At 43.1% G+C, this 14,248-nt stretch overlaps 1 protein-coding gene across 9 annotated transcripts in view; it reads right to left on the reverse strand.

Annotated features, from left to right (window-relative positions):
• Positions 1 to 429: 429 nt before the first annotated feature.
• The window catches only part of TRIM9 (tripartite motif containing 9), a 112,381-nt gene continuing 98,562 nt past the window's right edge, over positions 430 to 14,248 (reverse strand). For 2 of the 9 annotated variants that reach the window (XM_040477118.1, XM_040477117.1), the window contains exons 8-13: positions 11,420 to 11,608; positions 8,747 to 8,788; positions 8,323 to 8,346; positions 7,165 to 7,468; positions 4,459 to 4,621; positions 430 to 2,457 (exon numbers count right to left, since the gene is read on the reverse strand). In XM_040477118.1, coding sequence (XP_040333052.1) covers positions 2,395 to 2,457; positions 4,459 to 4,621; positions 7,165 to 7,468; positions 8,323 to 8,346; positions 8,747 to 8,788; positions 11,420 to 11,608 — 785 coding nt within the window. In that variant the 3' untranslated portion in view covers positions 430 to 2,394. The remainder of the gene's footprint in view (positions 2,458 to 4,458; positions 4,622 to 7,164; positions 7,469 to 8,322; positions 8,347 to 8,746; positions 8,789 to 11,419; positions 11,609 to 14,248) is intronic. The other 7 variants (XM_040477124.1, XM_040477123.1, XM_040477119.1 and 4 more) reach the window with 6 other exon arrangements.

Genomic DNA, 14,248 nt, shown 5'->3' on the forward strand with positions numbered 1-14,248 from the left:
CCTCGGAAAAAACAGTTCATTTTAAAAGGGTAATGACAACAATACTGTTGTGATTATTTAAAAACAACTGTATGGTTCAGCCAGTCAAAGCAATGTTGGAGGCACCGGTTTGAAAAAGTCAGTGACACTGTATTTTGCAATACACGTTTATGGCCTTTCTCAGGAGCAGGCTTGTAAAAGTAAGTCCCTGATATTTGGAGGCAGACCCAAACAGCATCTAAGTTCCAAATGTTTCACACCAAATTAAGATTCAGGAGGTGGGTATCACCAGGAGACAGTGCCAGGGCTCCCAAGGAAATCAGATGAAGAGCAAATATTTTCAAGAGCTCGGGGGACTTTGTAATTACACTCGGCTGGAGAAATATCATTCCAACAAAGGTGAATTGTCATCCCAACTAGGTAAAAACCATGACATTCTGAAGAGACGTGTGATCTTCCCTCATAAAAATCTTTTATTGGCACACCAGAAATATCCATTTTTTTCTAGTACAGTAGCTGTATGCATCTACAATGGCTATTCTGTGTAAACTACGTGTTACAAGTCACTAGAAATCTAATTAGCAAGATGAATTTAATAAAGAACAAGAGTAATTATGAGTCTACAGCGGCCCAGCCTTCGAGTCTCATTGGAGAGTAAATCAAATATCGAACTAGTGTTGCCCTGCAACAGAGTTTTTCTGTAGCCAAGAAACCAAGATGGATGTAAACAGGATAGCACCCATTCAATAAATTAGGTACGCTTAACTAGAAAAACACTGTAACTGATAGAAATGACCTAAATAAAGCATGAAAGGAAATAATCAGCCATTTACATATATTATTTTTTGCCAAAACTTTAGTTTGTTAGCCTTCCCACCTTACCTCTTCTATTTGTTATTCTTGTTTTTTCATGGTGAATTTCTTGGCTCACTGGCAAATGCTTAGGCAACGGATCAGGACCTCTTTCCCTGTTCTCCGTTTTCTAAAACTTCATGTCAAACTAAAGAATCTGAAAGGTAACCTGTGTGAGTCTATCTCTCTAGAGAAGTAATGAGAATTATTGTTCTGCTCTCAGTCACAGCCATGACGCACAATCGCATTTTTCTTCCACACATTGTTTGAACTACTCCAGAGAGCTGGGTTGTGCATGGCAGCAGAGTGGACGGATTGGTCATTTGTGACAGGCACAGGTACACATGGAGACAAGCGTGTTGATCCTGAGAATGGGGGTGCTGTGGACTGCAACTTCAGATCCCCCATTACTGAAAATGGGGTCTCTCTCTGGTTGCTTTTGTTTCACATTTATTTTTAAGGCTTAGTGTCATTGCAGCATTAACAAATAAGAATGCTGACGTCATTTCTGTCAAAGAAGGGCTCTGTGATGAATGGCAGCAGGTACCATAATTAAAATAGCGTTGTTGAAAAGGCATCGAGTTGGTATGTTTCTGCCGCTATGGCCAGAATGTGTAGATTTTTAGCATCGCTCTTGAGGATCTGAGAGATCTTGCCAATGAGCCTCTTTGTCCCTTGTTTATTCCCTTTCTAGTACTTATAACAATTTTGTAATTGTTTTATTTTCAGTTTGCTTTCCTATGAGAATATAAGCCCCAGAAGGGCAGTAACCACACCTGTGTATTCACCACTGTGTCTCCAGTGTCTAGAACAGTGCCTGGTCCATAGTAGGTTCTCAATTAAAAACTTGTATTAAATAAATGAACCAAATCATAAATCTCCTGGTCTGCCTGTGTCTAGAGACTTTCTAGTTTGACTCGATGACCAGGGTTTCTGGCCTATCCTAATCATCCTACGTGCTGTGAACCTCTGTGTAGCCCTATGGCTAATATTTTTGTGCTTTGATGGATAGTATAACCTCTCAATGCTGCATTTGTTCTGCCCATCTCTCAAAGACTAGCTATGCAGGGTTAACTCTGCATGAGAGATAACAGGGCAAGAACCTTGTAGGAGGTAAACTGCAAGCTCCAAATTCAACTCATTCTTCCCCGCCTCTCTTTACAACCTCTTTGTCAGAAAGCTTAAGAAAAAGGTCATCAGGAGAATATTCTCTCGGTGGTACCAGTTCAGTAAGTCACCAATAACATGATCAGAAAAGAAACAAAATAGAACTCACCTACATTAAAAGAAACTTAAGTTAAATGAAAGCAAAATCTGGGAGTGGAAACTAAGTGACACGGTGGGCTGTCTAGGTCCTTTGTTGCTGGAGACGGAAGTGACGGCAGGCATCAGAGCAGGAGGGGGGTTGGAAAAGAAGGGGTGGAGCTGTGGGGTGTGAAGACACGGGGGTCCAGCTTTTCTCTCCTCCTCCCCCTCTGCTTCCGGAGTGCTCCCTCTGCATGCTGGCTGAGCTCTTGCTGTCGCTCTCTCAGGCAGAGGTGAGGACGGCCCGGCCCGTCGTCCTTAGGCTATTGATGCTCTGCTGGAGTAGAAGTCGGGGACTGGGAGCCCGGTGTGAAGCGTGACCTGGGGGACGAGACTGTGAGTCCTGGAGGCACCGCGGGAACCCTCCCGGCATGCCCCTCCCCAGGGCACAGGGCATGTGTTCCTAATTCAACAGGGGCCCTGTTGGCTTCCTTTAACGTCTATTCTAGTAGACGTTAAAGAGAATTCTAGTAGAATTCTGCCTGTGCGAGGAGCCTGGCCACCATGGTGGGCTCCCAAATCCTGGAGACACTTGATAATATGGTTCTCATCCATCTGCCTCTTTTAAGGATCCTGGGAAGACCGTGTTCCTTATGACCGAAGACACAGGCATTGATCTGCAGGTAGCAAAGCCTGTTGGCGAGGACGCAGTGACACTGCCAAGTCCATGGATAGAGAACAGGTGAGCAGACAACCCTTCCCTTACCACTTGTCCACTAGTCACTCCCAGGAGGATAAGCCTTTTGTATGGGGAACGAACAGGTGATTGCCAGGTAAGAAGAAACATGGGCACTTATACGGTTTCCCTGGTTCCGTGCAGCCTTGCACTTCAGTGGGAAGCTGCACGGATGAGGCTGGAACTGTTCCATGCGGGGCTGTCATCCCTCCCCTTCTCGTCCCTGTCTCCCCCAGCCCAAGAGTCTTTCTCCAGATACTCAGAACATCCCGGAAACCGCTGAAGAGCATTGAGTGCCATACTCCTGGGAAGGGGAAACAGCTGAAAATGTGGAAAACTTCGAAGGAGGTTTTTCTAAGACTCACTTCTAGGGCAATTTATGGTTTTCTTCCTTCCAAGGTAGAGGCTGACCTCTGAGAGATTAGATTTCAGCCTCCCAGAAAACCTGGTCTAGTCGCAGGAAGAGAGAAGGGCAGAGGTCACTGGGTTACAATCACTTTTACTGCACACACTGATAAACGACAATGTTTTTTTTGTTGTTTTAATAGTTCCCGAGACTGCAGTTCTGAACAGAGCAAAAATCACCTGCAGTATTTTGATTCCCAAGGCCTATGTATCTTAAGGCAGCCGTCTGCTGAATGAGGTGCACAGCTGATAATGAGAGCTCCAGGTGAGAAGGGCAGGGGCAGCCCCTCAGGGCACCCCACGGCTCTCTGATCTTTGCCCCAGCCGTGGCCCCTTGGTCCCACCTTGCCCCTGTGAGGCCCCTCATACCTTAGAAACTTTGTCCTGGTTGCTCCCTCTGCCAGGAAACCTCCACACGGCTCGCTCCCCACCCCCCTCCAAGGCTCAGCTCACCTGCCACAGCAATAAGACCTACCCTCAGACTGCAGCTGCCCGCCCGTCCAACCCCAGCACTCTCCACCCCCTCGCCCTGCCCTTGGCCTTGTCTCCCTCGCACTTACTGCCTTCTAACACTAACCCTATCTCCTGTAACTCTATGAGGGCACAATTTTGCATGTTTTGTTTTCACTGATAAACAACAATACTTACAGTAATTATAATAATGGTGCCTTACGTATTAAAGGCACCCAGTAGGTGTTTGTTGAGTGAATGCATGAGAAGAACCTGTAGTTTTTGCCATTTGCAGTAAATCCTAAGTAAGTGGCCCACAGGCAGGGATTGTTTTCTATCCCTGTGGCACCTAATAGAACCGAGTAAGAGTGCAGAGAAGATGTTCAGGATTTCTGATAATGGTGCTAAAACTTCAGTCTCACACCTTCACTTCTGGGGTGCTTCTGGCGCTCTGCATAAGTCATTCCATCTGTTTTCATTCCAGCTGGTTCAGGGGTTTCGTTCCTACTAGGGATGAATCTAGGCCTCGGGGACGATCAATAGCAAACCATGAACAGAGTTCCAATTCGCTGTTCATTAGACTGCGTCCAAGCTTAACGAAGGGGCTGATGCTGATCTGGAATCATCTCAGTTGTCACCGTTGATCCCTTTCCCCTCTCCTTTCCTCCGTGTCTTGGTCTGGGCCTTACACGGTTGGCTTCCCTGTCTCGGGGATCAAGGTACTGCCCGCGGGCAGCCTTTGAAGCGGAGCGAGCGGAAGCCGAGGTGACACCCGGGGGCGCGGTGCTTACCTGCACGTTCCTGTTCAGGCTGACGGCCGGGAAGAACAGGCCTTCCACGTTCTCGAAGGCTATAGGCCCCTGCTGTTCGTCGTTGATAAAAAATGTCAAGGTTTTCCGATTTAAGTCGAGGAGCACCCCGATGGTGGCCCCCTTGGTGATTCCTCCCTCAGTTCTGTGAGAAAAAAAAAACATCACGTGTCATCATTCTAGAAGCTCCCCTTTTTGTGCTAAATGTACAAACCCTTTTGATTAACCAGTGTTTCTCGGCCTGTTTAAGAGTATCGTTCCCCACATCCGAGGAGCATCTTCAAATACCTTTTTTCCTTAATCACCCCTCCTCACATAAAATTTTCATATCACAGATATGCTGCATATGTTTATGTGTTGTGTATATATCTGTGCTTTGTGAATGAAAAGAGTAACATGTTTTGCTTGCCCCCAACCCCCACACTAATTTTCACTCCCTTGGTGGGAGATAGCGCCCCCTGTTGAGAACATAGAGTCAACCACACTGCTCTGCTGTTGCTGAGGGTGAACTCTTTCTCAGAAGGTCTCTACCACTGAACCACAGCAGCAGAAAACAAATCGGTAAAGTGCAAGAAAAAACAAAGTAGGCTTTGGGCTATCAGAGCTCTGCCTACAGCTGTGCTATGTACTTTGCACAAATGGTGTGGCTTGAACATCAACTCCAAAATGACTTAATTTGAAAGTCAAAATAAAGAGGCACTTAAGCTAAATCTAAAGCATATGCATGAAAAATTGGATTTGGGGCCTTATGCTACTCATTAAATAGAAAAACTCATTCCGGAAAGATGTTAATTTTTGGCCTGTTGAGTTTGAATTGAGAAGGCTGTCCATAAAATGACAACATCGAAGAGGATTCTTCCCTGCAAAGTGAAACAATTATATTGTAGAAGATGGAGTGGTTTTCAAGAACCTGCACTGAAATGTCATTTTAAAACAAAGTATGTCTTATGCTTCAGTTGGTGGTTTCTCAAAAGTCATTAACACGGATGACCAGATTTGTCTTACCGGCCACTTCCCAACTCTTTGAGGTCTAGCAATATTGAGCTTCACCCTGATCTCAGTAGAGCATACAAATTGGTAAGTGTTGTTCCTCCCCCCCCCCCCCCGCCCCGGCATGCAGAATACAGACTGTACATAGCGGTTAAAAGACAGGCTTGTACGTTGCATCTTGTTAATCACAGCTTCAACAATGACAGCACAGGCGACGTGCAGTCTGCACGCAAGCAGACGTGTTCAGCTTCAAGAACTTTTTTTTTTTGCATAGTGTGACACTTGTGTTATTCTTTACTCCTTCACTCCAAAATAAAGAAGCTAGAAGGGAAAAGTAAGTGTGCTACCTCGGGGAATGGCATCAGGAATCTAGTGACTGAAGGCTCCCCCACGTGCAAATCACCAAAGGTGACCGCTCATCTACATCTAGAAGGATTTGATATCAGGCTGCAAGGACATGTATGTTCACTTTCAGCGGTAGTGGACAACGCACACCTGAGTGGAGGTGTATAGAAAAAGTCCAAGGGAGTAGGAAGTGGAGGTCCTAAGAATCCTACTGGCTGGAGAAACAGCAGAGATGATGTATCCAGAAAAAGGTGAGACTGTGGAGCCCACCAGCCTACCACTGCCAGACTCGCTTTCCTTTTGATCTGACTGAATAGAACTCTATATTTTTTTCCTTGAAACACCAGTGAGAGCGTATCTCAGGGAAATCTTTGAGAATAAGGTGGATGAGGATCCATGAAAGACACCTCTCTACTTACACAAACCAAATGATAAAGGAAGTGTAGGGGGAAAATGTGCAGCATAGATTAAATTATAATTGCTTATGATTTGCTGTTAGAGGCAAACCTAAGGAGATTTCTATGTTCTCTTTCCCCAGCAAACAAATCAAATTTATACAATAATAAGAGAGTCCTACCCAAAGGAGTAGGTGCTAAAGGTTCTCAAGTTACCCAAACTGACATCCATAAGATTTAGTTTAATGAATGGCTTCTATTCTGGGCAGTGGTAGTAATAATAATCATAACAAGAAGAACAATGGCTTCTGTTTTCAGATGCCTCTGATGTGACGCATTTCCCCATATCTATCTCACTTAATCTTGAGAACACTCCCACATGAAAAAATACTATTATCCTAATTTGGTGGATTTGGAGATGAAGGTTCAGAAAAACTCAATGACTTTCCTGGGAAGTTGTAGCTCGGGATTTTAGAATCCTGGGATGTTTTCCTGAAATGGATACGCATTGGAATCCTTAGTTTCCAGCCATGGTGGAATAGAACAGTGAAAGGCCTAGGAAAGTGCTCATGTCTCTGGCATTATGCAAAACATCATATATGTGTGTGTGTGTGTGTGTGTGTGTGTGTATACACACATACATACATACATATATACATATATATGTGTATATATACACACACATATATATGTATATATGTATGTATGTATGTATGTGTGTATATATACATGTATATGTATATGTATATGTGTGTGTATATATATATATACACACACACATACATAAAATAAACAAATAAACACTGAGATGGAGAGTGGTAGAATTCCCATGCTACCCACTGAAGACCACCTGCCTGGCTCCCTTAATGTCATCTCTTTAACAGGACTTTGAGCCTGGGCTCTCGTTTTTGACCAGAAGCCAACGTGAAGAAGGCTCGGTTTGGGGGCCGCTGGGTACCTGTTGGTGTGCGAGTTGTTGTGCATGAACCAGCTCCGGTTATTGTCCACATACATTGCCCAAGCTTTGTCGTCCTTTCCTAACATCACATCCTTCATCACGTCGATGCGAGCCACGCCGAAGGCAGGGTCAGGGTGGTTGTCATAGCGGTCTACAGTTAGCTCCCAGTAGTGGACACCCTTGGAGAAGCCGGTCTTCCCCAGCACCACCCGGTCATCGTAGCTGCTGCAGGTCACAGTCAGGTTGTCATTGGAGAAGATGATGTCAGAGTGTGCCGAGCCGGGGTCGAAAGCAAACCAGGCCACTGGGAACAAGAGAAGGGAGTGCGGTTACTAAGGTAGACCCAGCGAGCTCTACGCCGCAACACGCTCCTGCGCGGGTGAGGAGTGTCGTGTCCCGTTTTCATGCTGCCATGCAGGAAGGAGGCTTCCGGGGCCAGAGGGGGCCCTGAGTGAGCAGACCGGGGGCACGTCCTGGGAGGTGGCACTGTCTGCACCCAGAAGCAGACGGAGGACACAAGACCGATTCAGCAGGGGTTACCTGACTCAGACTGCACTCCCAACCAGGTGATCCGGGAGTGAGGTGGCATCGATTTTGGAAGGTGCAAGTCCCTTCACCCGGTGACTGGGACAATAGTACACCAGAGACATAAAGGGAGAGGGTGCGCTAAGATGCCTGTGTAACCCTGAGGCGGGGAGGCTAGGATCTACAGTCCTAGATGGAGGAGGGATAAAACACACTGAGTGAAACCAGCAAATATCCCTTCGGCAGAAGTGCTGAAGTCTAGTCATTTTGAAAACTTCCTTAAGCGGTATTGGAAGCTTAAAGGCTGCGAAGCTGTCGGCAACATGAGCTGATGTTCATGAGTGACTGTGACTCGGACTTAAGACAGGTTGCTTTCTTTGTACCTTAAAAATAACAGTTTGCATGTTACTCCTGACCCTAAAGTGTAAACTATTTTGCTGGAGCAGCAGGTATTTTGGACATTGGGTGAACACAGAATGACATCTTTGAACACATCATTATGACTCGAGTTCTAAATGCCGCCTACCAATAACACACTCTGGAGAGATGTCATTGCTGATTTACTGAACCTGTGAGCCACCTCACATGCACTTTGGTCTTTGCTATTTGTAACAGAATAAGGTTATTCCATACCTGCCAACAGCTTTTTAATGTCAACTGTTGTCATTCCAAGTGAAAGGCATGGGAGAGAGAAATAGGAAGCAAAATTGACATTGATAAGAAAACAGGTCTCTTTTGATAGGCTAATACCAAAAAAGGACTCAATTTAGGACACTGCAAACATTACAACAGTTGGTCTGACTGGTACCTTTACCCACGTGAGCGCTCATAAAGAGTGCATTGGTGTTTAAGAAAAATGGGGGGGAATGTAACCTTCTTCTAGGTATAAGATTTAAAAATACATTTTTCCAAGTATTTGAGAAACTTATAATAGGATTTTAATGACAATTAGACAATTTTATTGACATAAAATAAGCTGCCGCCATTTATTTGCTGAAGGAGATTGAGCATGCCAACCACAAAAGTAAAAGATGACAATCACAGTAGGTGTACTTGCCTAATTGAGAGTAAGGTGCAGATTGTGTCTCAAAATTGCATCCTATAAAGAGATACTACACATCAAAGCTATGAAACAGCAACCAGGTTGATAAAAATTATTTGTATACAACGAAAAAGCACCAGCTGAAAAGAGTCACCAGAGGCCTGATTCATGAAAAACCAAAGCCCTTTTTATATTTGTTTTGTTTAGTTTTCTGGATAAAAACTGCTTCTCTTGCTCTTTCAAAACGAAAAGTACATCTTTCTTTTTTCCATTTAACAAATCCTCCTCCAACTGATGCTAAACTATACAGCTTAAATGTTTATCATCTCCCCACGCTCAACCTTTTCCACTAAAATTTCCATATTAAGAAGGCTTACTGTTTAAAATGAGAAAAATGTGGGGTGGGAGGGAAGCTAAACAAAATAAAATACAAAATAAAAATGAGAAAAATTCACCCAATTGAAATGGAGAAACCAACAGATCTTGATAAAACTCTGTTCTATATTACTTGTCCATGCACTTCTAACTCTGGTGATACAGGAAGGCCTTTGTCGTGACTTGGGCCCAAGTTAAATGACACATATATGTATAAATGAACATGGAATGTAACGTGTATGTTAATAAAAGCATCTGATAATTGTTAATAATGACACGCATTAAATGTAGTAAAACAAATTACTTCATCCCCTTCTCAGATCATTTTGTTATATCAGTTCTTCTTACCGAAGGGAGGGGAGGGGGCCCTGGTGGAGGTAAGATGGTCTCAGAGACATATTAGAATCACCTGTGGAACTTTTTCACCCCCTCCAAATCTTAGAAGATTTGGATACCCCCTAGCTACTCCATGAGAAACTGGGTTGGGGGGAGGAAGCAGTCTAGTCTTAAAATGTTCAAAGGTATATAAACTATAGTTTCAAGTCATGTTGGGGACTGAGCTGGGAAATGCATTTTTGAGGAGCACTAGGGTATCCCCTAGAAAGGATCATTTAATTTTTTTAAGTCAGTAAGACCCTTATAAAGTAATTTCTAAAACAATCAAATGATAATACACTGAATTCAAATAATTTTAGAATTAAGATAGCAACTTACCATAAAAAAAGGACTAATGATTAAGTTAAAACACAAAATTGAAAGGTTATGACCTTACTTTTGGTTACTTTATTTTACTATGGGATGAGTTCACAGACAAAAGAATCATCTTCTCCCAACTCATGGATGATTTTTATGTTTAATTTCCACCAATTATCACTTAATTCCTATTCATGGGTTAGAGCATAGTGAGTACTGACCACAGGGGTTTGATTAAAGCTGAATTGCCTATCCCACTTTGGAAATAAATCTGTAGAATCTAAATAGGGCTTTTGAAAATTTTAAATGAATCATGCCTTGTGCAAGTCTTTTTCAAAACAAGTTCTCTGAAATCTTTTTACACTATTTAAAACATACCACCATACATTTAAGATTCAACGATACAATGAGCACAATGCTGTGAAATACAGCCATCACATCTCTCCAAATCCACATTTCATTTTATTCTTGAGACAGTACGTGTTACAAAGACTACAACAATATTTCAGTACATTGGACACAGGTGAAAAGAGTTCCATAACAAAGCATGTCTTGAAAGCCAGTAGTGCACAGAAAAACAATAAGAAACATAAAAGCACAAAGAAAAAGGTCGTTTTAAAGGGAGCTTGAAGTCCCTGCATCCTTTTTGCACTGTCATGCTGTGGCCTTCTTCATTCCGGGATGTGGGATGAGCAAAAAGAAGAAAATAAAAAACAAAAGAAACCTTTGGAAATGTGAAATGTGCACCACGTGTATCCACGATTACAATATAGTCCTGAAGAGATCAAATAGGTCTGCATCTTAGATGTTTTCGGGTTCTATTTGCTAGACAGAGTTGATTGCACAGTAACGCATGTCTAGCTTCCCTGACATCAGCCTGAAGCCCTGTCACAACCTGCTTGGCTGTAGGAAACTTGGGGGAAGCCAGCCTTTTTCCATGACTTGGATCTTTGGGCCTTAGGCCAGTTAAGGGTTTCTAATTTGGCTAGTGATGATCCCTCCCCTTCGCTAGGGAAAAAAAATCAGCCACGAGCCAGACCGTCCTACCAGTGAGCACAGGCTTTTGCAGAAAATACTTTCACTTTCTGCTCTCTGGTTTGCCCGCTTTGTAGGATGCATTCTGTTGTTGGTGTGTTTTTACTTTATTTTTCCAATAAAGATCTCTTGAGTCTATGTTTAATCAGACCACTATGAGCTGGATGCACTGATCCAGTCTCCCAGACACAGCTGGTTTCCTGGATACAGCAGGGTTGCAAATCTCCAAACGAAGGCCACAGCCTCCACTCAGCCAGCCTATGCCGTGCGATGCCACTGCATGTGATGACGGAGCGGGTTATCCGTGGCGGTACCAGCTTGTGCAAAAAGAACCATTTCGCTCGTCACTGTCCAATGCCATTGTACATTGACCACAGCTCGATGGTTGGGCCTTACACCACACAAACAAGAACGCCACAAAGCTCCAGCATCCAAATGCTCCTCAGACCGGAAGCAGGCCACAGACATAGAGACTAGCTCATTGCCCTCTCCATGCACATGAATGGCAAGAACAAAACAGGTATTCGGAAGATGCCATCAAGGCACAGGGAGATCAAGGGGAAAGATCAGACGAGCTCAGCTCACCCGGTGCATTGAGAGACTGCAAAGAGGAATGCAAGCTCAGCTGGTGGGGTGAGGGTCGGAAATCAAAGTAGGATCTCCCGGGAAAGCTGGGTTGTAGATTAAGGGTGGAGGAGAAAGGACTCATTCTACGGAGCGGCAATCTTTCCGAAGGCACTGGAAAAGGGAGTGTCTGTTCTTCTGAATCTGTGTCTAAATGTAAGATCAACGCAAACTAGAGATCAGAAATCTGGTACCTGCCCGTGCACGGTTCCCCAAGACCTGCCTTACCAGTGCGTGTGCACAAAGCCTCATCCATCCCGCAGGTGCCACGAGGCATTTACAAAACCAACGTGGCTTGGGGCTAGGAGGGCACTCTCAGCAGCCAGGACTCAAGAGCACGGGACACCTCAAATATCACAGACAATTGCTTTCACTTCTCCCAATTCTCAGTGGTAGAGACAGTATCTTGGAAGGTTCCCTTTTAAGTCAATATTTTAGAGTTGAATTTAGAAACTTTAGAGGTAGATTTTACCCATTGATGACCAAGAGTAACACTTTACCCCTTTTGGCTACCTTGGAAGGAAGTTACTACCTGTGTAACAATGACCTCTTAAAGGGTTTTTGTTTAGGAAATGATGATTTTTTTTACCCACTCTTTGCTTTTCCATATTTTTCCCTTTTCTCTCTTATGTATATATTTCCATTTCTGAATGGACGAGATGATTTTTCTTGTGTACTAGCACACAAGACCTGCTCTTGAATAGGATAGGAAGATAGGGCTGAGCAAGTAATCAGGGAAGGAGCCTTACCTTTGTTTCCGAATTAAGATCAGACCCCAGCAATGCCACTTGGACATCTCTGGTTGTCTAATAATAAACAAACTGGGGCAGTGGTAAGGTGCGTTGGTGGCAAAAATGTCTTTATTTTCAGATACTTGGGTAAGGCATGAAGGTCACTATTATATTAAATAAAGACTTATCGATTATCCGACCTGGTTTTAGAAGCGCTTATTAGATAGTTTCTCTAAATTGCTAAAATCACTCCTTTCTCTTTTGTCAAACAAGAGCTGGTTCTATGCAGCAGGGTGGTCTGGTCAGAGACAGATATTTTATCAATTGGGGCCTTCTTAGAACACAGTTTGACAATAATAATTTAAGAAATAGACACGGTACAATGGTAATATTCTATGTCCAAAAACACCAAGCAACCATCTTTTCATTGAAAAAATAATTTTGTTTTTGTGGCCAGAGGATGTTCCTAGGGATACTTTTCTGGTTTGAGTATGTCAGCATGCTTCTCGTGTTGAACATACCCTTAGCCTATCAAAATACTATTGTGGACATGTTCAAGCCAAAAGAACTCAAGTGTGTGCGTGTGTGTGTGTGTGTGCACGCGCGCGTGCATGCGCGTATAACACGATCCTATTTGCAAAGCTCAGAATAAGGGGATTGGCTAGTTTCAGTTGAAACTGCCAAGAGTCAGTCTCATTTTAGTTTCTGAATTTACAATATTAAAATTAGCTTTTTGGGCTTTACTCTTATCCTTGGGGAATTTTCTTTTTAAGAAGTATAAAAAGATCCCAGAGAAAAGGAATTGCTATCTATGGAGTTAAGGTGTTGTGTTCCCAATCACAATATATTAAAATTTCTTCAACCTAAACTTCATATAATTTCGGTGATTTGACGTACGTGGTCATTTCTTGGCTCAAAAATGTTAAATAAGAAATGATTCTGATTCTATAATTGTCTCAAGGGGGAACTCTTTTAGTTTAATGGAAAAATTTTGAAATACAGCACCACAAACTGACATGGGCTTCATTTAGGAAGAGAAGGCCATATTTATGTCAGTAAAAGATTTTTCATTAACAAGAATTTGCTTGGAAATGTATTTTTCACCAGGTGGTAGCAATCAATTCATTATATTGAAAATACTTGTTGCTTTAAAAATTAAGGGAAAGGATATACATAGTAAAATGAATTCCAGAGTATATTGAACCTCCAGGTCATCATCTGAAAACCAAGGAAGAGATGTATACTGAATCCAGATCGCAGGGACCATACCCAAGCCATCATGAATCGTACTCACCTTTCCTATTCTCAGTACTGAGTTGGTGATGGCACCATTCTGTGGGGTGGGGGCTGTGAGTAGCTGTGGTCATTCATACAATCAACAACTTGACACTAAAATAGTTATTGCTTTTCTATCCTTTTATGTGGGTCCATTATATTGATGACCCAATTTTCCTTGACTTCTCTCACTCTTGAACTATGCCCTCTCTTCAGGCAAGCTTATTTAATATCCAACCATTCCATCTCTGTCTTTTTTCCCCCACCAATGGCCTCCCATACTCTTCAGCTGGGCTCATGTTCTCTAAGGAGAGTCTAAAAAAATTTCTTACCTTGTTGTGAAAACTTTCCAAATGAATTACAAGAGAGAGAGTGTTTTCCACCTGATCCCAGCAGGCCTAAACAACAGTGCCCCTGTATGCCCTTCCCCATGGGCACATAGTACAAATGTTTGGTCAGTTGCCTCTAGGTCATCTATGTTACCTGATGTTATCTTAGATTACAGGAGTCTTAGAGGAAGACGCTTCTTTCAGTAACGTCTAAGGAGCAATCATCATGCTTCCCCTTGAGATATCCTGGGTGGAAGAACTCATTGCCTCTGGGCAGCCCCTCTCCAGTTTATAGTTACTGTTTATATTGCTCTGGATATTCCTCTTTGGGATCTTTACTCATCAATTGTAGCATTACTATCTGGGGCCAAGATAGTTTTAGTTCTTCAAGTATTTGAGGGCAGTCAGCAAACCCCTTTAAATCTTCCCTTTTCTGGGCTAAATAGAATCTATTT

Source organism: Herpailurus yagouaroundi, unplaced genomic scaffold, assembly GCF_014898765.1.
Source record: "Herpailurus yagouaroundi ecotype Mexico unplaced genomic scaffold, PumYag 141, whole genome shotgun sequence".
Taxonomy (NCBI): Eukaryota; Metazoa; Chordata; class Mammalia; order Carnivora; family Felidae; genus Herpailurus; species Herpailurus yagouaroundi.